The sequence below is a fragment of the Peromyscus californicus genome, unplaced genomic scaffold (genome assembly GCF_007827085.1).
Source record: "Peromyscus californicus insignis strain IS unplaced genomic scaffold, ASM782708v3 Scaffold_4__1_contigs__length_199733344, whole genome shotgun sequence".
Classification (NCBI taxonomy): domain Eukaryota; kingdom Metazoa; phylum Chordata; class Mammalia; order Rodentia; family Cricetidae; genus Peromyscus; species Peromyscus californicus.
The window spans coordinates 185,843,294-185,868,845 of record NW_026294562.1 but is presented as its reverse complement, the minus strand read 5'-3'; the positions used below and the strand labels follow the sequence as shown (position 1 = coordinate 185,868,845).

At 39.3% G+C, this 25,552-nt stretch overlaps 1 protein-coding gene across 1 annotated transcript in view; it reads right to left on the bottom strand.

Annotated features, from left to right (window-relative positions):
• Positions 1 to 692: 692 nt before the first annotated feature.
• LOC128124196 (zinc finger protein 120-like) overlaps positions 693 to 25,552 on the bottom strand; it is a 51,313-nt gene continuing 26,453 nt past the window's right edge. The window contains exons 4-7 of the mRNA XM_052760388.1: positions 3,099 to 3,225; positions 2,856 to 2,916; positions 1,514 to 1,647; positions 693 to 1,444 (exon numbers count right to left, since the gene is read on the bottom strand). Of these exons, the coding sequence (XP_052616348.1) occupies positions 693 to 1,444; positions 1,514 to 1,647; positions 2,856 to 2,916; positions 3,099 to 3,225 (1,074 nt within the window). The remainder of the gene's footprint in view (positions 1,445 to 1,513; positions 1,648 to 2,855; positions 2,917 to 3,098; positions 3,226 to 25,552) is intronic.

Below are 25,552 nucleotides of genomic sequence, written 5' to 3'. Positions count from 1 at the left end.
TTTGACGAGGAAATGTCCTACAGGCTTTCAGGCCTTTGAACACTGGTGTCCAGTGGGGGGTTTCGGCAAGGTTTAGGAAATGCTGCATTGATGGTGGAAATGACACTGGGATGGGTGTTTTAAGGTTCAAAGCTTCACTCCACATGCAGTTTCCACTCTCTGATCAATGCTTTGAAGTTAATGATGTGAGCTCTCTGGTACCCTGTCATGAAGAAATCTTGTCCCTCAGGAAACATAAGTCAAAATGAACTCTTTTATAACTTGCTTCAGACATTTTTTTTCCTCACCAAAAAAACAGAAAAGGACCTAATACACATAGTATGTCAGAGTATTTTCATACAATTGAAGAGCAGTCTGATTTCTAAAGGGTTTACCTTATTCTTTAAGTACAGAATGTTTTGCTCTATGCTCAGAGAATTTGTGGCTATAAAGGATTTGGAAAGACATTCAGCGAACACCCTTCTGCTCTGTTCAGTTAGACAAGATTACTTATTCTGAAAGAAAAAATTCTGTTAAATGTGAACAGTATGTTCAAGTATTTCTATATTCCTTATGGATTCAAACAATTATGCAAACCTTTTAGATATCAGACTTTCCTTTGATTATGAGTATTGTAGGGTATGAGTATTCCAATGTATTTAAAATGATGGGTGTGCAACAGTTTTACCACACTGATTACATTCACAAGGTTTCTATCTAGTGTGCAACCTTTCATGATTGCGAAGATGACTGTTGCATATAAAGGCTTTATCACATTGGTTACATTTGAAGGGCTTCTCTCCAGTATGTGTTCTTTCATGTATTTGGAGACTAATGTGATATGCAAAGACTTTCCCACATTGCTTACATTCATAAGGTGTCTCTCTAGTATGAATTCTTATATGTACTTTAAGGTTACTAGGTAGTACAAAAGCTTTTCCACATTGCTTACATTCATAGGGTTTCTCTCCAGTATGAATTGCTTCATGCATTTGAAGATGGTTGTTACATATAAAGGCTTTACCACACTGGTTACATTCATAGGGTTTCTCTCCAGTATGAATTCTTTCATGTATTTTCAGGTAACTGGTACGTGAAAAGGCTTTACCACATCGTTTACATTCATAGGGTTTCTCTCCAGCATGGGTTCTTTCATGTTTTTGAAGATCTCTTTTACATGTAAAGGCTTTACCACATTGATAACATTTGAAGGGTCTAGAATGCCTTTTTTTATGACCCTGGAAATAGTTGTGATGTGAAAAGGCTTTACCACATTGATTACATTCATAGGGTTTTTTTCCAGTATGAGTTGTTAGATGTATTTTCAGATAATCGGTACGTGTAAAGGCTTTATCACACAACTTACATTCATAGGGTTTCTCACCAGTATGAACTCTTTCATGCCTTTGAAGATAACTCTTCTGTGTAAAAACTTTACCACAGTGATTACATTCATAGTGCTTCTCTCTAGTTTGGGTTCTTTCATGCCTTTGAAGATGACTGTTACTTACAAAGGATTTATCACGTGGACTACGTTCATAGAGCTTCTCTCCAGTATGAATTCTTTCATGCATTTTCAGAGAGCTGTAACATATAAACACTTTACCACATTGCTTACATTCATAGTTTTTCTCTGCAGAATCACTGCTTTTGTTCCTGTGAAGAAACCTGGAATAAGTAAATTCTTTACTACATTAACTACAGATTCATCTATTTGTCTTTTTGAAGTCTACCATACAATAGAGAAGTTTGTCATGCTAAAGATTTACCATATAGTTTATATTCATAGGGTTTATCTTCCATAGAAGTTCTTTATAATAATTGTAAAGAGGAATCAGAACTAAAGGCATTATTAAGTTATCTGCCTTTATAGGCTTCAACTTAAATATGGGTTCTTTTACATGTTTGAAGATACCTGTGATGGTTCAAAGACTTAGTGCATGGCTCCTATCTGTAGTATGCCTTCCCCATATGAGGTTCTTTACATCTTTGAAGAAAATGGGCAGAACTTATAGCTTTACCACACTGACTGAATTCCAAATATCTTTCTATAGTATTAGTCATAATACATGTACAATGGGAACCAGGACAAACACAACATTTTGTACTCATTTCTTGTACTCATATGGATTTTTCTCCAGTATGAGTTTGTTGATGAATTGCCAATGAACTTGGAAAACCAAGTTACTGTAAACTTATATCACACTCAACAAGTCTGCTCATAATGGGGACTATTACACATCTTATAACTGATCTGGGAGAAGTAAGTATTTTACTTCTATACATATCCCTTAGACTCACATGGATTATATCCAGACTGGCATATGATATGCCTATAAAAGTGTAACAAATAAAAGGTTTTCACACTGCATTTACAAAGTTTACTTTTCATACCACATAGAGATGTGGTATAGAGATTAAAATTTCTCCATGACAACCTTCTTGGCTTTCATAAACTGCTGCCTAAATATTTTTGTAAGTCACTACAAGAGTAAGAACAGCACTAGCTTTTAGTGACTATTTCCTTCTTGAAATTTCTTGAACATACACCAATCACCTAGCCCACATATAAGCCTTCTGCATATACCTGAATGATATGAAACCCAACCAAGTGATCGTTTTGCAACATGGCATTTACAGGATTTAATAAGATGGTCCTATCTGTTAAGCCACTGTTTCTTTCTTTTTCTGAAAAGAATGCTTTGTAAGCATGGGTCAGCTACCTGACACTGAAGTAAATAGTGTTGTGAGAATTTAATAATCATCAAGACACTTAAAGCTATGCTTATTTCCTCCCTTGCTTTTCATGAAAACTTCCTGGGCCCACCAACATTACTTCAGAGACACATTTGTATCAGCTTTCACCTGAAATTTACCTTCCATGTCTTCTAGAAGGTTGATGATATTCTTCAATATTCTTGTCTTCCCATTTGTAACCTAAAATATATGATATGTTATTAGAAAGTTTGCAAAATATAATACTATCCTTGCTGAACTTTAGAACCACATCTGCCTTATTTACATTTTTCCTCTTTCATAATCAACATCCCAGAAGAGCATCAATAACCACAAAACACTTGACCGCTTACTTTAACAATTGAAGAAAAACTCAGTCTTACCTATAGCAGTAAGGTTCCTATAGGTTTCTACCATGACATCTTTGTAGAGACTCTTCTGGGAAGGATCCAGCAAATTCCACTCTTCCCTAGTGAAGCTCACATGCACATCCTCACAGGTCACTGCATCCTAAAATAACAGTATGTTACAGAAATCATGATACTGACAGCATTGGAATTGTATTCTTCCTTGACAATATATTCCCATAATTCTGTGTGCTTCCCACACTTCTTCCATGAAACAGAAGTTCTAATGTAATCACCAAGTCATTTGGAAGGAAACTGAAAATGAGGTTCACCCTGTCATTTCTGAGCCCACTGAACAGGATATACATTTATAAGAGAAATATCTACTAACAGAGAAATATATATATATATATATATATATATATATATATATATATGGAGAGAGAGAGAGAGAGAGAGAGAGGAGCAAAGAGATCAGAGCTCAACAGTACTGAGTAACCATCAGAAAAATTGTGAACAATTACTAACTCCAAAAAAGATGGATAAACTGGTTCTTTTGGCTCAGGCCTTTAATTCCTGCACTCAGGAGGCAGAGGCAGGTGAATCATTAAGATAGAGGTCTGCCTGGTGTCTCCAGTTTGTACCAGGACAGTCAGTGGTACATAGTAAGACCATGCTCACCAACAAATAAATGAAATAGATAAAACACAGAGGTTCCAACTGAACTTTCTTTAAATAGTTGTGCATAAACTCCAGTTCTGTATTTATCCTCTAGAAACCTAAATTACCCCAGTTTAAACTGTAAGATTAATAAGCCCTTGCTAGAAGTGAGTATATGTGTAAACAGTTACAGGTGTACAGATGAAAATGTAAGCAATGTAAATGTTGAAAATAAAAAATGTATAGGGCAGGAGAGTTGGCCTAGCAGTTAAGAGGCAAGTAGATCTCTGAGTTCAAGGACAGCCGGATCTATAGAGCTATTTTCAGGAAAGCCAGACCTACACAGAGAATTCTTGCCATGGAAAAAAAAAAAGTATGTATTTTAAAAATGAAAAACCAACAAACAAAAACCATCAGACTAGCAAAATGGAATAGGAATAAAAATCAGTTGTTCCTGCTGTATCTTGTGTAATTTAGGGGTATAGTCTATAATGGTGGTGTAGACATGACAGCACAACAAAGAAGTTTGATGATCAGTTTCAACCACAAGAAAGCAGATTTAAAGAACAGGATATGGAGGGAGGCTATGGACACACAAATCCCATCCCCCATAAGGAACTTCCCAAGAAAGGCTTCTAACACTAAAAGGTCCATAAGCACTCTAAAGAAAACCACCAATGAGAGACAAGGATTCAAATACTTCATACTATCTAGGAGAATTTTCAATCAATAGACTACATTCTAATCAATGTCACTATAGGCTTCTGGCTATCCAATGATGAAAATGCATTTAATCCTGATATTCTGGACATGCCTAGAAGTCAATACATTCTCCCAATCTATTTCTTATTCTCAGAAATAATAATATAAATTTGAATGTTTCCATGTCATTGGACTGTATGATCGATCCTAACACTAACCCTGAAAGAACGGTCATTGACATCATTGTAGCCTGAAGACTGGAGGAAGATAAATATCAATTGATAGTAGGAATTGGTTAAGTGGTGTTCTAGCACCTAATATAGAAACCTGTGATTTTTGCCTTCCTTACCAATAGTGCCTGGTGCATTTAGATAAGGACTGCAGTGTCTTATGAGAAACTTTCATCCAGAGATTAAAGGAACTAAGGTAGGATAAGCTTTGTGGGGATTTGGTTGTAGAGTTAGAAGTGAAGGTTCTGCCCATTACAGAAATGATGATCTCAGAGGAATTAGGGAATTCTAGTGACAAAAGCCCAGGTTCAGGCCAGGGAGGAGGACAACTTCCCCATGTGAGTCACCTAAAAACAGTTTTGTATTGACATAAAAACTGACACGTCAACCAATGGATTCAAATAAATCCACACTACTATGAACACCTGATTTTTAACAAAGAAGTCAAAATTCTACAATAGAAAAAAGAAAGCATCTTCAAGAAATGGTGCTGGCTGATAACTGGTTGTCAACATGTAGAAGATTTCAAATAGATCCATATCTGTCACCATGCACAAAACTCAAGTCCAAGTGGATCAAAGACCTCAACATAAATCTAGTTACACTGAACCTGACAGAAGAAAGTGTAGGAAGTAGCCTAGAATGCACTGGCACAGGAGACCACTTCCTAAATATTACACCAGTAGCACAGACATTGAGAGCAACAATTAATAAATAGAACTTCCTGAAACTAAGAAGCTCCTGTAAGGCAAAGGATACCGTAAATAAGACAAAACGACAGCCTATAGAATGGGAAAATATTTTCACCAATCCCACATTTGACAGAGAGCTGATCTCCAAGATATATAAAGAACTCAAAAAACTAGACATCAAAATACCAAATAATCCAATTAAAAAAATGGGCTACAGATCTAAATAGAGAATTCACAACAGAAGAATCTCAAATAGCTAAAAGACATTTAAAGAATTGCTCAATATTCTTAGTCATCAGGGAAATGCAAATCAAAATGACCCTGAGATACCATCTTACACCTGTCAGAATGGCTAAAATCAAAAGCACTGAAGACAGCTTATATTGGAGAGGATGTAGAGCAAGGGGAACACGCCTCCACTGTTGGTGGGAATGCAAACTTATACAGCCACTTTGGAAATTAGTATGGTGACTTCTCAGAAAATTGGGAATCAGTCTACCTGAAGACCCAAGGATACCACTTTTGGCCACATACCCAAGGCATGCTCAATCATACCACAAGGATACTTGCTCAACTACCTCAACGGCATCATTATTCATAATAGCCAGAATCTGGAAGCAACCTAGATGCCTCTCAACCAAAGAAGTGATAAAGAAAAACTGGTACATATACACAGTGGAATATTACTCAGCTGTAAAAAACAATGGCATCATGAAATTTGCATGCAAATGGATGGAACTAGAAAATATCATCTTGAGTGAGGTAACCCAGACTAAGAAAGACAAGCATGGTATGTACTCACTCATAAGTGAATACTAGATGTAAAGCAAAGGATAATCACACTACAACATACAGCTCTAGAGACGCTGGGAAACAAGGAGTAACCTAATTGGGACGCATGGAACACCTTGGGAAGGGGAAACAGAGGAGATATCCATGAGTAAACTGGGATGGGGGCTAGAGAGGGGAGGGGATGGGGGATGACAACATGAGGGAACAGGATGGTCAAGCTAGAGGAGGGAAAGAATGGGAGAGCAATGAAAGAGATATTTTGATAGAGGGAAACGTAATAGGGTAAGGGGTTCTAGGGAAATTCCCAGAAACCACAAAGACAGCCCAAGACTAGACTAGTAGCAATAGTGAAGAGGGTGCCTGAACCCAGTAATCAGATTGGTTAATACCCTAACTGTCATCATAGAGCTTTCATCCAGTAACTGATGGAAGCAGACGAAGAGATCCACAACCAAGCTGAGCACTGGAAGTCCAGTCAAAGACAGGGAAGTGGTACTACATGAGCAAGAGGGTTCAAGATCATGACGGAGAAATCTACAGAGAGAACTAAACCAAGCTCTCAGGAACTCATGAACTTCAAACCAACAGCTATGGAATCTGCATGCGACCAGACTAGGCCTTCTGCATACTGGAGACTGTTGGGTAGCTGGGTCTGTTTGAGGGGCCCATGGCAGTGTGATCAGGATCTATCCCTGGTGCACTAGCTGGCTTTCTAGAGCCCATTACATATGTTGGGGATGCCTTGCTAAGCCTTGATGCAGGGGGAGGTGCTTGGTCCTGCCTCAACTGAATGCACCAGAATTTGCTGTCCTCCCATGGGAGGCTTTACAATTTTGAAGGAGGGGATGGGGGGGGGGGGGGAGTTGGAGGGGGGTGGGGGGGGTAAAGCAAGAGGAGGGTTGAGAGGGGGATCTATGGTTGGTATGTAAAATATACAAATATTATAAATGAAAATGTGCTTGATCAAATAAAAAAGAGAAAAAAGAAATTGCCTTATTCTCCTGCCCAAAGCCACGCACACCGGAGAAGCCATTGCAGCTCATAAACCCCTTTTGTATCCTGGAACTGAAATTCCCTGAATCACACTATTGTGGCTTAAGGAAGCAGGAAGTTAAAAGCATTCTAGTCAAGTATTGCTGAAGGATGATTCCCATCACCTCCTTTCTACCAATTTCTAGACTATTTGTAAAATTTATCAAACAAACTTGAATATAGAATGCAAAGTTTAGAATCTGTGGAAACCAACACTTCAGTTTTCAAATCTGGCCCATCCCTATTAGAGGAATATCATTACTAAGATACTGATTTACCCTGCCCCTATTCACAAAGTTAGCTGCTGAGATCTGTAATCTAACACACAGTTACAGCCATTGATGGCTTATGTCTCAAACCTCTGAGCTGCCTTAGCTGTTTCAATCTGAATTGCTTATATCTGCATAGGAGAGTTCCCTAATTGGCAATTCAGTATTCATTGGCTCAAGCTACCCTCCCCAAATTGAACACCCCCCTCAAACAGGTCTGCTTTCATTCACAGGGCATGAATTAATGCATGCTGAGAAATTACACAGAAAGTCTGCCGCAATTAGGCCCTTCTTCACGATGGTGATCCTGTAGTGATCTGCCTTAAACATCAGCCTCTGCTCTCCCTGTTGTCTACTCCATTGCCCCTGTGGTGTACACAATAAATGATTCTCCTATTCTGGGCTGAAGGCAAAACCCTGCTCCACATGCAAGTCCATTTCCTGTTTCTGCAATGCACAGTCCACTACATGATTCAAATAGGTAACTTTAAAACTATAGTGTTACTGCCATTTAATTGAAGAATTTAATTATTCTTCAATCAATCAGCAGGGTCCATCAGCTGGGTCAATCAGCAGACTCCAAGGTGACTCCTTGTGGAGCTACAGACTTGGGTCAAGGTTACCTAAGTCAATGTAACTGAGCTTGTCTCAGAAACATTTCTGGGAAAGGCTACAGGTGAAATTGTTATAGAATTAATATGTGTTTCCAGGGAGAAAACACTGCATGTACTTCAAAGATTAAGGAAATAGAATATCTTTTTTTTTTTTTTTGGTTTTTCGAGACAGGGTTTCTCTGTGTAGCTTTGCGCCTTTCCTGGAACTCGCTTTGGAGACCAGGCTGGCCTCGAACTCACAGAGATCTGCCTGCCTCTGCCTCCCAAGTGCTGGGATTAAAGGCATGAGCCACCACCACCCAACTTAGAATATATTTAATGATACTGTGCATGGTGTTCTGGCTACTGTTCAACAAGGAGTCAACCTGGAACTGATTTTTCATTTCACATATGCTGTCATCCTTAAATTTCTTTTAGGTTCAGTCCCCAGCTTATATTTTGAACAATTTAATCAGGGAAAAGACATTTCAAGTCCAGCCACTTAGACAGATAGGAGATTTACACAGCAAGGATATTCCCACAATTATTTCTTAAATGCACAAGTGACTGGAAACAGCAGGTTATTCTTCAATATCAGGGTCCTGAGGGGGAGGTGCCAGGAAGAGGAGAATACAGAAAAGATAAAACATGGAAGTAGGAGGTCTTGCACAATCTATCTTATGCCAAGCGAGCTTCTTAAGAAGAATAGACTTTGTATACAACTCTAGGGCTGAAACGTAAGGAAATGGGAAGCTTCCATGAAGTCAACAGAAACTCTCATACAATGGGAAAAACTCAGGAGGAGGTTGTAGCATAAGAGAAACATAGGGTTTCTCAAGAATACTACTGACCAAGTCCACAGTAGACTTAGGACTGATAATCAGAAACCCATGTGGTGGGAAGAATTGGGGTTCTCAGGATCTGAAGCAACCCTTTCCCAAAGGCCCTGTCCCCAGACCATTACCAGCTCTCTCAAGCATATTCATGGTTTAAAAGTAGTAATTGTTTTTGTTCTGTATCTTGGGCCTTAGGAAAAGCTGCCAAGGGCTAGACCTCAGGCTGTTATTGGCTCTACCAGGCATGTGCCAAGGTTTGAGAAGGAGCAATTTCTTCTCCGTACATGAGGGCCTCATGGAAAGCTTCACTTGAACAGGCCAGCTCTCAATACTCCACTTTTTCCTTTTCTAATAATTGTTACCCAGGGTCATGTTGCCCATCTGAGAATAACCACGTTTTCACAGGAATCAAGGTTTGTGTAACACCAGCCCTTAATGTCTGTTTTGACCCTGTAATTTATCTTCTGAGCAGCTTCTCAGAGGCTTGCTCTTGGATATGGGGATGGGACTAGTGGCTGGTTATAAATCAGGGCTTTCTCTTTTGTTATGGTTTGCAGCCACATGCCTGGTTAATCCTGGTGAACAAGCAGTTTCATCCTTTTTAACCCTGGTGAAAATACAGTTATATCCTAGCATCCTAATCTATAACAGGCCTGGTTAGCATACAACTTATCTTTGGAGGCTTTTTTTTTTTTTTTTTTTTGGTTTTTCAAGACAGGGTTTCGCTGTGTAGTTTTGGTGCCTGCTCTGGATCTCTCTCCATAAACCAGGCTGGCCTCGAACTCACAGAGATCTGCCTGGCTCTGCCTCTCAAATGCTGGGATTAAAGGCATGCGCCACTATTGCCCAGATTCCAACTAGATTTTACACCTAACAATGAAATGTGAAGTGCAAAACTTCTAGAAGATACTAGAGGAATCAGGCCTCTCCAAGTTTGGCAACCTGCCTTCTAAGACACCAAAAGCATCGTGTCATTAATAACCAGGATATTTCTACACACACTCTTCTCTGTCTGGTCCCCAAAAAAATTCATTTTGTCAAAGTCAGACATTTAGACAAAAGCCCCTATTTCCTCAGGGGATTTAGGAATGTTCATACATGCAAAACAAAGAAACAAACAAAAACCAGGTCATATTCCTTATCTCTGGGAAGAGGGTCATGTGGTTCCCAATAACACGCCTGGTGCCTATTAACCTGTGAAGGTCAATGCTAGCCTCTAGACTCCCTGATCACAAGCCCTACCCCAGCTCACATCCCCTTTTCTTGTGTTTCCATTTTACCCTGGAAATATCCCCTGTAGATTCCCCTTCTTTCTCTAATGAGCTTAGTAATATAACTGCCTTTGAGTCATGTAAAGACAGCTTAGTCAGGATCCCCACTACACCCATGTACCACATAAACAGGATTCAGTCACATCACTCACTCAAGATAACCAGACACAGTCCTAGAACCCCCTGACACCCACTGGACAGTATATTAGCAGAGGTCAAGAGCAAATGCTCTGCTCTGCTTATCTGGTGAGATGTCAACTTGATCTGTCCTGTGGCTGGAGAGTCTCCCCAAGGACGCTGATGCTTGAATCCAAGACTTTTGAATCAGAGACTTCTGTTAGAGACTGGGCCTGACTTTCACGAGGTGAATGAATGGCACAGGTGAGCAGCCTTGGAGACAGGCTTAGCCCTGCAGTTCGGAATTTAGAAGGTGAACCTTGTAAGGACCCTCCGCATAATAAAATACAACTTTTGTTGAACTGTGTGTATCTTCCTTCTTGTTCTTGATAGTTTCCCAAAAGACAACCTTGCCAGTTTGGAATAAACTTTTCCTCTTTCACCCACGGAGCTGCAAATTTGGCTTCTTTTCTGCACCCATTTTCATTTCCCCTGCTCTTAGTGCTCTAAGCAAATGGAGCCCCTAGAGGAACATTATTCACAGGTTCCTACCCGGTCCAGGGAGTTTCAAGGACTTTATAGGGGCAGGCTGCCTGCTCCCATCCAACCCAGGTGGGGAACCACCACCTGGCTCCCAAGGCTCAGGTATCGCTCTTCCCCACCCGAACAGAGCAGCACCTCACTCACCATGTCGCTGTTTACAAGCTCTTCTAGGCTCCCCACACGTCTCCCCTCAGCAGCTCTCTGAACACAGAACACCAAACCACTCCTGCTTGCTCAGCCTGCAGCATAGAGCCCGGAAGAGCCCTCCTCTGCTTCTGGTTGTGGTAGGCCTGGAGATCCTGATTGGCTAGTGAGGTCTGAGTGACAAGAGCAACTCCCTTAAGGTTAGAGTGTGCTCCAGGCCACAGCACAATGGGATCTGGCTCAGGCTTTCAAGCCGGGGCCAGACTTTCCCTGGTCTGCAGTGATTTGCAGTTCAATAGCACTTGCACCTGGCCTCTAATAGCTGATTCTTCTGTCTTCCAGCACACCTTGGGCACTTCCCCTGGGCACTCCTCCTGGATACAAGGTGATTAGTTTGCATAGCTCATTGCACAATGTGTAGTGGGGTGATTTTCCTGTACCACAGGTAGAAGGGTGCCCAGAATATTAACAATTAAAAAGAGATTGTAGGACACAAAACAAAATTTTTGTTCCATGGATTCATGCTAAATTCAGGCTAACTGCAGGTACTTTCTACCTAGTAGGATCAAGGACTTCAGACAACACTGAGGAAAAAGCAAGAGCCAGAGCACAAACACTGTGATAAGTCTAGCCTGGATGATGGCTCCATTCTGTAGAAGTTTTCTTCCTGAAATCCAAGTCAATCTCTTGAAAAATGAATTCTAATAGAAAAAAAATGTATTCCCCAAGTTAACATGAATACATAGAAAGAAACAGAGCAAGGAAGAATTCTTTTAATGAGACCTATTGTTAACCAGCACATCTTCCAGAGTGACAAGGTCAGAAAAATACAACAACAACAAAAACAAACAAACAAACAAATAAATAAATAAATAAATAAATAAATAAATAAAAATAAAACAGCAGTATTAGTCAAGGTTCTCAAGACAGACAGGACTGATAGAATGAATCTCTCTCTTTTATGCAGAAAGGAGATTTAATAGAATTGTTCATAGGCTATATTCCAGCTAGTCCAGTGATGACTGTTTACCAGTGGTTGTTCAGCCAATGAGGCTGGTTGTCTCAGCTGGTCTACAATGTACAGGGCAATTCCTAAGAAATGGGTTCTAATACCCTTAAGAAAAGAACTTCCTAGCCATACCTAGGGCAAGCAGTCAAAGAGAGAGTTTAATTTTTCAATGTCCTTTATATATTTAGACTGCCAGCAGAAGGTATGACTCTTATTAAAAGTGTATCTTATCTTCGCAAGCATTTCCTTCTTTAAGTTGGGAAAGTTTTCTTCTATGATTTTGTTAAATATATTTTCTGTGTCTTTGAGTTGTATTCTTCTCCTTCTCTCCATATTACTCTTAGGTTTGTCATTTTTCATGGTATCCAAGATTTCCTGGATGTTTTGTGCTACGACTTTTTGGCGTTAGTGTTTTCTTTGACTGATGAATCTATTTCCTCCATCATATTCTCCATGCCAGAGATTCTCTCTTCCATCTCTTATATTCTGTTGGTTATGTTTGCATCTGTAGTTCCTGTTCTTTTACTCCAGCGGGAGGGGCTTGGGCCTGTCCCAATATAATGTAGCAGGGTTTGCTGACTCCTCATGGGAAGCTTTACCTTTTCAGAGGAGGGAATTGTGCTGAGTTGGAGGGAAGGCTGGGGGTTGGGGGGTGGGAAGGGAAAAGAGGAGGATCTGCGGTTGATATGTAAAATGAATAAAAAATTCTTAATAATGAAAAAAGTATATCTTATTACTCCAACAGACTCAGACTAGTGATGGATTCTTTTATTTCAAGTGATTTAGTTTTTAAAAATCCCTGACAGGTGTATCTGTCTGGATTTTTAGTTAATTCCATATATGGTCAAGTTGACTACAAAGAATAGCTAACACTGCTGGGCGGTGGTGGCGCACGCCTTTAATCCCAGCACTCGGGAGGCAGAGGCAGGTGTATCTCTGTAAGTTTGAGGCCAGCCTGGTCTACAGAGCGACATCCAGGACAGGCACCAAAACAACACAGAGAAACCCTGTCTCGAAAACAAACAAACAAACAAACAACAACAAAAAAGAATAGCTAACACAACAGCCAAAACAAAAAGAGATGAGCAAGATTTCCAAGATTTCTTACCTGTGGCAGGCACGGAGAGCATGGGAGCCATTTCCAATGCAATGCTTTTCCTCAACAAAGGAAGGATGGGGATTTTACATAGGGAGTCTGGACGTGATAGTTTAGAGATCTGTCTGTTCCTAAGTTTGCTCAGTGAACAAATCCACTTCTGAATGTGCTTATATCATAAAAAGCAGAGACATTTGGGGGCATTCTTAGCTCAAAATCATGCAGAAACATAAATAAATTTTAAAAATGATGGAATGAAATGCCTCTAGCATGTTCCTCCTTTACCATAAGGTCTAAGATCAAAATCAAGTAAATGATATTGGCAAACTAGGTTGCTTAGGAGCCAACGCTACCGATTAATAATGATGCATGTGTGGGGGGCCCCAAAACAGCTTGACCACACAGCTGCCATGACAGGCTTAGAGGCCCAGACACAGCTTCTGGCAGATAACACCTGGATCCAGGAAAAGCCGTAAGCTGACCCCATCCAGTGGGGCCTGCTTCTAAGAGAAAATACCTGATATTCCAAACATTCCCTATACCCCTAGAGGAATGTCCCCCAGTCAGGGTCCTGAACCCTGTAAATCCCCTCACCCTAACCTCTGCTATGGTAAAAACCCCACCCTGCCTGGGCTCTGGGCTCTCTGCTCTTACCTCTGCATCATACAGAGAGACCAAGCCCCAGAGATTGAAATTAAAGGCTCTTTGCTTTTACTTAGGGGATTCAGTCTCCGTGGTGGTCTTTGGGGAGGGGGGTCCTCATAATCTGGGAATAAAGTATGTTCTAAAAGATAGGTGTTGGGGGGCCCAAAACAGCTTGACCACATAGCTGCCATCACAGGCATAGGTGCACAGACACAGCTGCTCTGACAGGCTTACTGACAGGCCACATTAGGATCTAGGAATATCCATAAGTTAACACCACCCAGGCCAGGGATCCACCCAGGATGGGCCAGCAACAAAGGGCAAGTGCATGACATCCCAAACATTCCAACTGTTAAGATTAGATAAGAGCACCAGATGTCCCTGAGCCTAGCAGAGACCTTTTTCCACTTCTTACCAAGATACCCCCAAGACAAATGTCAGCCAATAAAGGTCCTAAATCCTAGAAATCCACTCATCCTAACATCTGCTATGATAAAAACCCTACCCCACCTGGGCTCAGGGCTTTCTGTTCTCACTGCTGTGTTGGACAGACAGAGAGACCAAACTCCAAGCTTGAAATAAAGGCTCTTTGCTTTCACATAAGGGATTCAGTCTCCATGGTGGTCTTTTTGGGTTCCTGTGATCTGGGTATAATAGGTGTATCAATGCTACAATTCTCACAAGTACACAGGACAGAGAACATGAATACAGGAAATATCAAGGAAAAGTTTCCTATCAGCACTGCAAACACTGTTCTTGGAGAGCTATACTGAGCTATTCTAACCTCAGAATAAGGCTATTTTAGCCTCTGAGCAGGCTGGCTCATAAGAAGGCCATAGCTGTTTCCATGAAGGATCAGAAAGCATTCATTTTAACTAGCCCTGGCTCCTGTCTGTCTCAGGGCTGTGATATCACTGTAGAGAATTGCACTGTTTTTAACCTTTATTTTTAATGTATAATGGTGCTCGCATGCCTGTGTTTGTGTTCAGTACCTGTAGAGTCCAGAAGAAGGTGATAGATCCCCTGGGACTGGCATTACAACAGATGGTTAGCCAACATGTGAGTGCTATATTGGAAGCCAGGCCCTCTCAAACAACACTCAGTGCTCTTAACTGCTGAGCCATCTCTTTAGCCCCCCATTTTTAATTTAAAATTTGTTTTTCTACAGTTTTACTGAAAATATATTACATCCCTTTCCCCCTTTCTTGTCTTCCTTCCATCCCTTCCAAAAGTCTTCTCCTCTAACTTCTTCCTTGTCAAGTATGTATGAATCAATACGGTCACATATATGAATATTACTTGTTGAGTCCATTTTGGGGGTGTATATGGTTTCAGAGCAACTATGTTGTACTAGATTACTAATAAGAGAGCTGATCCCTGCCTGAGGCTAATTCTCCCACTTGCAGAGAATTCTCTTCTTTAATGAGCAACAGGAGTCTGACCCCATGTGATCTAGGCTGCCTTGGCCAGGAAATATTATCAAAAAAAAAAAAAAAATGGGGGTGGAAAGTACCTCAGTAGTTAAGAGTACTGAAGATTCTTCCATAGAACCCAGTTTCCAGTCTCCATTCACACTGCAGCTCACTACTACCTGTGACTCCAGTTCCTTGGGTTCTGACACCATCTTTTGGTCTCCCTGGCCACCAGGCATAAATGGGATACAAAGACACACATACAGGCAAAACATCACTATTCATAAAGTAATAACTAAAATTCCTTTTGTAAAGAGAGAGAGAGAGAGAGAGAGAGAGAGAGAGAGAGAGAGAGAGAGAGAGAGGATCTGCACCATAAAACTTATTTTTCTATTTCTCTCTCTCTCTCTCTCTCTCTCTCTCTCTCTCTCTCTCTCTCTCAACAAGGTCTCTGTGTAGCCTTTGCTTTTCTGGAACTCATTTTGTAGACAAGGCTGGCCTCAAACTTACAGAGATCCACCTGCTTTTGCCTCCAGGGTGCTGGGATTAAAGGCATACATCATCACTTGCCTGCAAATTTATTTTTCAAGCTGGGTGTGATACTACATTCCTGTAATACCAGCACCCATAATACACAGCAAAAAGATCACTGTGATTTTGAGGAAAATAAGTGCTGTTTTGTCAACACACACACTCACACACACTGGAAAAGACAAATTAAACTAAATAGCATAAAAGAAAAGCTTCATTGGTGAATTGGCACAATGTAATACCTCCTAAAGTCATTTCAGCTGTCTGCCACTGGTTTTATACCATAATTTTCAAAAATGAATATTTCCAATCATAATAGCACATGCAATTAATTCCAGCACTTGTGAGGCAGAGGCAGGCTGAAATCTGTGAATTCAAGTCCATGTTAGTCTAGCTAATGACTTCCATAGCAGGAGCCATCTCAAAAATAAAAAAGCTTAATATAATTTCAAGTTTTTTCTTGCTTGAGACAGCATCTTATTATGGAGCCCAGCTAACTGATTCACTAAGTACACTATAATACTCTTTGAATCTTAAATAAATTCTAGTATAAATTTAACCCTGTGCCAATGGATCGCCATTCCAAGCATGCCAGTCTTCTATAGAAGAAAGCTTCTATGTAATTTGATATTGCTCTACTAGGAAGTAGAAGGGCATTTTGGAACAGGGTTGCTTCTTCCTGGCCATCTAGACTTGTCTATCTTGGGATCACTCATACCCTCAATAGAAATGGACTGACACTACCTGCTCTAGAGTGAAAGTTAGAACAACAACTCTCCAATTTCTGTAGTTGGAAGGGAGACTTTTCTGTGTAGAACACTTCTGTTTTGTAACCTTTCTACTTCTGTGGTAAAACACACCAAGCCCAGGTTGTGGTGATATTTTATTGTACTATAATAAAATTTGCCTGAAGATCAGAGGACAGAGCTAGACACACAGTTAGCTACAGAGGTCAGGCAGTGGTGGCACACAACTTTAATCCTAGCACTCAGGAGGCAGAGATCCATCTGGATCTCTGTGAGTTCAAAGCCACCCTAGACTACATGAGAATAATCCAATCTAAAAGAAACAGAGCCAGGCAGTGGTGGCAAAAAACTTTAATCCCAGCACTTGAGATCTCATAAATTTTCTACCAGTATCTGAAAAGCACACTTGCCATTAATCCTAGCACTAGGAAGAGTGAGACAGAAAGTGATATAACTGGGCAGAGAAAGGCATACAAGGCATGAGAAGATAGGCCCTAGGGAGGCCCTTTTGGCTGAGGACTCTGGAGCATTCAGTCTGAGAATTCTTTTTTTTTTTTTTTTTTTTTTTTTTTTTTTTGGTTTTTCGAGACAGGGTTTCTCTGTGTAGCTTTGCGCCTTTCCTGGAACTCACTTGGTAGCCCAGGCTGGCCTCGAACTCACAGAGATCCGCCTGGCTCTGCCTCCCGAGTGCTGGGATTAAAGGCGTGCGCCACCACCGCCCGGCATTCATGGAGACAGGATCAGCTGGAGAGTTGGCAAGGTGAGAAGTGGCTGTGGCTAGTTCCTTTGTCTCTCTTGTCTTTCAGCAGTTAACCCAATACCTGGCTCCGGGTTTTTATTATAAGACCATCGGGAGTTGTGCAACACCAGGGTAAGTTATAAGAGAAAGCACTAAGTTGGCTTTACACTCCTGGAGTGTTAGCGTCTATGATGGCAGAATAAACAGCTAGGAGTTGGAAGAATTGAGAGTTTATATTTTGAACCTCATGCAGGAGGTAGAGAGTACACTAAGCATGGTAAGAGGCTTTTAAATCTCAAAGCCCGCCTCCAAAACACACTTCTTTCAAAAAGGCCAGGGCTCTATCTCTCCCGAACAGTCCCACCAACTGGGAAATAAAGATTCAAACATATGAGTCTAGGGTGCCATTCTTATTTAACCACCCCAGCTCTCTTCAACAATTAGATAGGAGAATAACTTCTTAACTGACCAAACTCTACCATAGCCTTACATGAGACTATAATGTTTCCAGCATACAGTGGAACAGAACAATCACTCCTACTCCACAAAGAAAGAAGCAGAGCACAGCAAGGAATGTACAGACAAAGCAAGATCAAATTCCAGCAAACATCAACTCTTGAAGCTCCTTGTCCAGGATCCTGAGATTATGGTGAAATTGCCTAAACTCCAAGGGGCTTGTGTAGTCCCACTCCTCCAGCCCTGTCCCCTGCAACACACATAGCTTCTCTTTTAGGACAGATCCACTGCAGGCCTGAAGCCTTCCTCAAAGGACATCCCATGGTCTTCATTTCTCCAGTCTCCTCTGTATGGCATTCTACTTTACTCTGTGGAAAGTGTGTTAGAGGGGCTGGAGAGATTGATCGATGAATGGTTAAGAGCACTGGCTGTAGAATCAGATTTTATTCCTAGCACCCACATGACTGCTCACAAATGTCTGTAAGTGCAGGTTCATAGAAACAATAATGCTAAGTAGTTAGGGATAAGCTGGTACCTGTCAAGAAATTGGGTGATTACAAGAATGAGAAGTTTTTCTGTGAGTCCTGACAGATACAAAAATTAGTGGAACAGGCTGGGTGGTGATAGTACACTCATTTAATCCTTGGGATGAAGAGTTAGGTGGCTATCTATGTGTTTGAGACCAGCCTGCTCTACAAAGTGAGTTCCAGGACAGCTAGATCTACACAAAGAAATCCTGTCTCATAAAACTAAAAAAACCCAAAACAACAACAAAAAATATATTTCCATACTACAAGAGAACATAGAGATTTTTTTTGAATTGCTGTCTCCTTTCTGAAAAAACAAAACAACAACAACAAAAAACCTGACAACATGTGATATAATGGATGAAAGGTATTTTCTAGCTTGTAGTTTAAGGCAAATACTCTATTATTGTGAGAAAGACTGTGGAACAGTGTTGGATGTCTCACTTGAGAATTCAGTCTGACTTCAGGAATCAGGTAGCAAATAGAAATTTCCAACAGTCATAAACCTTGAGTACTCCACTACAATTAGTTTCTCAAAGATGGCTCCATTTCCTAAATTTTTTAAAAATGCAAAACAGGATCCAGTATTCAAATACATGAACTGTGGAGAATATTTCACATTTGGACAGAAAAGTCAATTCTTGGCCCAAATATATGTGACCATCACCTAGTAACAGTATTAGATTAACACAAATTCTGTGTTTGTCCCCAGCACTAAGAGTCCCAAAAGTTTTTCCCATCTATGATAAGATAACACAGTTATGAATCAAGGCATTTAAAATATATTAGTGGAAGCATGATATAAGTGTGTTAATTCAAAGTGGGGATATCCCTCTAATGTATTTTAAATTGGACCTCATGACAATGGCAGTCAATCCATGAGTGAACATTCAAATAGAATGGTAATGGGGCCTGTGATCCCCCTACAGGGTAAGTGGACCTCAGAACAGTTTGCTTACAGTGTTACTATGGAGTTCAGTGTTTTCTTTCTTTTCAGTTTCCTTGCCCTCATTTGTAAATGGGAAAGTCTTGCTAGTGGATCAGCAGCACCTGAAATATTTGTCTTCTCTTTTAGAAAGGGAGTCTAAGTGTAATGTGATTTGTAACTGGGGTTCCATCAAGTATTTGTTCATATTATATGGTGGTCAGAATGTTTTGTAGAAGAAAAGAAAGTCACTTTCTCTTTAGGTTACCAAAGTCATATTGTGTTTAATGTTTAAGATTATAGTCAATGTCAATTTTGGCAAGATTAAAGGGGGTGTTTCCCATAGAATTCTAAAAGAGACCTTTCAAAGAACCAAGTGCGTAGAGGTCTTACAGTTACAAGATCAATTTTAGGCATCCCTCACAGTTCTATGGAGTCTACCATATGCCCATTTGGGCATGCCACTCACAACTTGGGATTGTGTTCCCTACCAATTCTAGTACTTGGTGAGATCTTCTGTCACTTCAGTAGGAGCAGCCTCTCCTGGTTACTTACTATCATCATACATTTAATGTCCTACTTTTGCCTTATCTGATGATGCTAGTCTGAGTAACTCCCATACTGTCTTAGTTCAGAATCTGTAATGTGATAAGATGTTAGTTCTGCCTTGGTACAGTCAATGTTGTGTGTGCTTGTTTGTTTATTTATTTACATAGTTAGCTTTTGAAAAGACTTATAACAGCTCATTTATTATATACAGAGCATTCCTGTCTGATTATTATATATAGAGCAATCCTCCATGCATTAGGAAAGGTAGAATATGTGGTTAATGCATCTCTAGTAATTTTCACTGTGGAAAGGACTTAACACAAGTAGTTTTACAATCATATAAGTTCATCTGCCTACATGATGCAATTCTAGGGAAGCATATTTTGATCTGTGCCTTTGTATTGAGAACAACTCTGGGAAACCATTCATTTGTAATGCCTGTATTCCTGTATTTTCAACATACATTTAGTGGTATTTGATCAAAATAAACCATTAAAAATAAAATGCCAGCTTACCTAACCTTACTTATTCATGTGTATGATACTTGTATTGTGACCCATGGTAGTTAGTATTTTTTTTCACCTTGGCACATGCTAGAATTACCTGGGTAAAGAGATCCTCAATTGAGAAAATGAACCTGTAAGTTTGATCTTTAAGCAAATTCATGGGGACATTTCCTTAATTAATGACTAATGTAAGAGGACTCAGTATAACCTTGTTCAGTGACACCTTGGGCAGGTAGTTCTGGGAGGCATAAGAAAAGTAGCTAATGGGGCCAGAGTTTTGGCTCACTGAAATGAACACACACTGCTCTTTCAGAGGAGCCGAGTTCAGCTGTCAACACCGACACCAAGCAGCATAAAACTGCCTGTAACACTAGCTCCCGGAAGAATGCATGCCATTAGTTTGTATCCTCCATGTGAACCTACATTCATGTGCATGCACAGGTACACACACACACACACACACACACACACACACACACACACACACGTTAAAAAATGAAACAAAACAGAAGAAATTCATCCTGGACAGTGGACTGAAACCTCTCAAACTGTGGCCAAATCAATTCATCTTGAGTCATTTAGATCACCTATTTTCTCCTAGACATAATACATTTGGGACCTATCATGGAAACAGTAGGTAGAATATCAGAAAAAAACACATAGTTTATTTCCTTCTGAAACTGTAACTCAATTACTTCCATATTTCTAAACAATTATTATTTAATAAAATACTAAAGTTTTACAAGTAAAATATATCATACTATACCTCAGTAAACATAAAAACAATACCTAAGTTAACTCACACTAATAAACATGACCATGTTTAATAGAAAATATCTCAAATATAAGAAATGCTTCTATAATGAGCTATTTTTAAATCATAGATAAAGATAATATCAAACAGACAGAAAGTATCATTAGTTTGAGGAACAGTAACACTTCTTCGAACACTCTAATGTGTTCATTTCAACTTATAAATCATGTATTTTCTCATGTAATATTTTGGCTGTTTTCTGTAGTATGTTAATTTCTTGTATTTAAAAAAGTGCATGTGTACTTGTGTGTTGTGATGTGCAAGTAGAAACAGGAGAACAACTAACATGTCTAGTCTATTTCCTTCCTCCACCTGAGATCCAGAGATCAAATGAAAGTGCTCAAATTGTCAGCAAGTGCCTTTATCCACTAAGTGACTTGACTGACCCTTATTTGCTTTAAAAAATGTTCTCTTATGTGTTAGTGTGTGGATGTGCATGTGTAACAGTCCAAGCCAAGAAATCAGAGGAAAATTTATGGGGGTCATGTGGGTTTCTCAGGGATTGGATTCAAGTCATCAGACTTAGTACTGCCTACCTTTACCCACTGAGCAATGTCTCTGGCACTCAGTTGAATTTTTGAGAATCTGTTTATTAAAATGTTATAAACACTGGGGGCTGGAGAGATGGCTCAGAGGAAAAGAGCACTAGCTACTCTTTCAGAGGTCCTGAGTTCAATTCCCAGCAACACATATTGTCTCACAACCATCAATAATAGGACCTGAATCCCTCTTCTGGGAAGCAGGTATAAATGCAGAGCACTTATACATTCAATATAAATAAAGAAAAAAATTTTAAAAGCTGTTATAAACTCGTGTTTATGTTTACATGTCAAAATAAAGTAAAACACACACAAGATGAATGTATGACTATCATTTTGGCTTGCAAGTAAGATTTATTATTCAAATATTCCAATTTTACTGGATCCTTGGATAACAATACTGTTTGCAGTTCTAAAAAGAGATACAATATTTACTGTTGGAATATTACTACAAGTGTTATTTGGGCACCAGTGAGAAGGCTCAGGGAAAAAATATGTATGGTATGCAAGGTTGGTACCCTAAGCTCAATATTCAAAATTTATGTAAAGATGGTGGAGAGAACCTTCCCCAACATTATTATCCAGTCTCTCCATATCTGCCTTGGCCAACATGCTCAAACTCACACCACACACACACACACACACACACACACACAAAACAGAGGTATTTGTTAAAATCAAAGTCTCAATGTAGTTAGATTTTTAGTATATTAGGATAATTCCCTTTGGGAGCAGTATTTTAATATGAAATGACCAAAGGAAACTCTATTTATACATAAAGTAACAGAGAACATTAAAGAATTTATACATAGCAAAATATATCTTATAATGTTATGAGATGAATAAGTTGATTGAGGAATATCTTATTTCATTATATTTCTATCAGGTAGGTAAATGTTACCTTAAATACATATATAAGATATTTAATGTTCTGACATCCTCTTCTATTAAATATTATAACAGATACATTATTAAGATGTGTTGATCAAAAAAGACACATTGGGAGTATATGTTCAATCCATGTACTCAGAAGAATGATAAATGAGAATCATGCTCAAATGCAGCACTGACTAATTACTGACATCCAAGACAGATTGAAATACAAACAAGTTCTTACCAAGAGAATTTGTCACAATATGAAAAAAACAAAAATCAACCCACCATCTTTTTAGGACATTACTGCAGGTAATAAGTCATCACTCACTATGTGGTATTCACATAAACAATGGACCACTTCTATGATGGGCATTCATTCTACAAATCACAGCAGAAAAATACCTATCACCAAGTCAAACCACAATAAAAGAGGAACATAAACAACAGGAGGAATATAACTAAAAATGAAGAAAATGTCTCCAAACAAAATTCAGTGGAGAAGTTTGCCACACATTCTGCAGACTTGAATAGCTACTTCCAAAGTTTCAATATGCAAACCACAATGATCTTCACCAGTAGACTTGAGTGAACATGATAAATTATTTATGTCATTTAAGGATTTGGTGAAAAGAGATGTAACAACAATTATTCCTGTAATCAAATACAATTGTGACAGACAAAGTGTTACCAAATTGTTTCTGTGAATACAGTTTATCTCTGTTCTGAGTTATTTCCCATGTAATTACAGTAAGTTGATACATAAAAGCTTTTAAATATTATTTCTAAATTAAGGGGTGGTGGCAATTGGGAGGCAGAAGCAAGCTGATCTCTGATTTTGAGGCCAGCCTTGTCTAGAGAGTGAGCTTAAGGACAGTCAGCACTATAAAGAGAAATCCGCTCCCAAAAACAACAACAACAAATTATTTCTGAGGCTGTAGAAATGGCTTTTCAGTTAACACAAATTCATTCTCAAAACCAATGTAGGTGGCTGGCAACTTCTTTCAAATTTGTTTAACTTATTGCTCAAATATGTATGTTTTTTTCTCTTCATGAGTTTGTAGGTAAAAACAAAGTGAGAAAGGACCTCAGAAGGCTTGAGCAGATTGATTACAGCTGTCAGAGTTTTGGTCTTCAGAAAAAAAAAAATCTGTAAGTGAGGGAAGTATGTTGCACAAAGGTCATACTATATCCTTCATGGCCATATTCCCTTCAGTATGCATTTGTTCATGTCTACAAAGACTAGTGTGTAATGTTAAGGCTTAAGGCTTCCACATGGTGTTTACAGCTATATGAATTATTTTCACGTACTGACTGGAACTGTTTACAAACTAAGGTTTACCCATATTATTTATACCCATACACTTTCTCTCCAGCATGAGTTATTTTAAGTCTTTGAAGATAACTGTGACATGTGAAAACTTTATTGAACTGATTATAGTCATATGGTTTCTCTACTGTTTGACTAGATTTGTGTCTTTGAAGATGAATATGGAATGCAAAAGCTTCACCAACCACATTGGCTACATGTAAAATATTTATCTCCAGTATGACATTTGCAATATTTGACTGGGTTTAAACCAAATTGTTTGACAGTTCTACAGTACTGATCTCATGGTATGTGATTCAAACAGTGGCATTTGTTAAGATATCTAGAGAAATTGTATTGTAGAGAAATGCCTTGTAAACACCGAGGAGCTACCTTACAATGAGGTACATGGTTTTATAAAACATAAAAGGTATAAAGCAATTTAAAAAAAAAGAAAATGCCTTTATTATATGTTATATTAGAGCCCAGACATCATTATAGTGATGAAGAGATGACAGAAAGAGAAGGAAACTGACCCATCAGTTTTAGTCATGAGAACACAGACACAGAGAATAGGAAATGTAGTGAAACTATGAACATTGAAAATCATCTGCAATAATGTACTTCCTCTAAAAAGGCTCTGGCTCCAAATGCTTCAATAAGTAATCCCAAAGAAGGCGCAAATCAGAGACAAATGTTCAAATACATAATCTTATCTAGGAGACTGTTCATTCAACCGACCACATTCTAATCCAGGTCACTATAGGATCAGAGTCAACTCACGTTGCAAAATGCATTTAGTCTACCTTCAAAGGTCCCCATATTCTCTAAAAGTCCCAAGAGTATTGAAATGCCCAAAGTCTCTTCTGAAACACAAGGCAGACTATGGATAAAGTGTCTTGACTGTGACACATTGTAAAATAAAAAAAAAATTATATTTATTTATAGCTTGGGTGTTGTAATATCTTGCGGTCTCAAAATGCAACCCAGGCTTCATTTTCACAGCTTCATACAATGGTCTCTCAACATCCCCTCACTGGGGCTCTGACTCTGCCAAACATAGCTTGTTCTGCAACAGCGCTGAACAGAGTAGTGTTGAAGTCTGTATGATATTGATTTCTGAGAATTGAATGTTCCCAAACACATGTAATATGCATACAAACATGCATGCATATTACACACAAATGAACAAAAGGGAAGGTGATGTTAGATGAGAACACTGGTTGTCAAAAGCTTTCATGCTTCCTTGTCCACTAGCCAAATTCTATCCTCCAGAATGCTTCTTCCCTTTCTTAATAAACTGACTCAACTTCTATTACTAAACGTTTGTCTCTATCAATTGACTGCTCTGAGAATTGGTCACCTGTGGTGATATATTGTGTATCTTAATAAACTTGCCTGAGGATCAGAGGACAGAGCCAGCCACTAGATTAGACATAGAGGTCAGGCAGTGGTGACACACACCATTAATCCTATCACTCAGAAGGCAGAGATCCATCTGGATCTGTGGGAGTTCAAAGCCACACTGGGCTACATGAGATTGATCCAGTATAAGAGAGAAAGAGAGCCAGGCAGTGGTGGCACACATTTAATCCCAGCACTTGAGATTTAATGCCTTTGCTTGGGAAGCATGGACACATGCCTTTAATCCCAGGAAGTCATATGGCAGGGCAGAGAAAGGTATACAAGGCATGAGGAGACAGGAACTCACTCTCTTTAGGATGAGGATTTTGTTGAGGTAAGAACTAGTGGCTGGCTGTTCTGCTTCTCCAATCTTTCTGCTTTCACCCTGATAGCTGGCTCTGGTTTACTTACTAAAGACCATTTATAAATTCATGTTACAGTCAACAGATATTCATGAGATGTTTACTGTTTATCATGAAACGACTAAGAAACTCCATTCTAAGCTAGACATCTATTGTTACCTACCTGC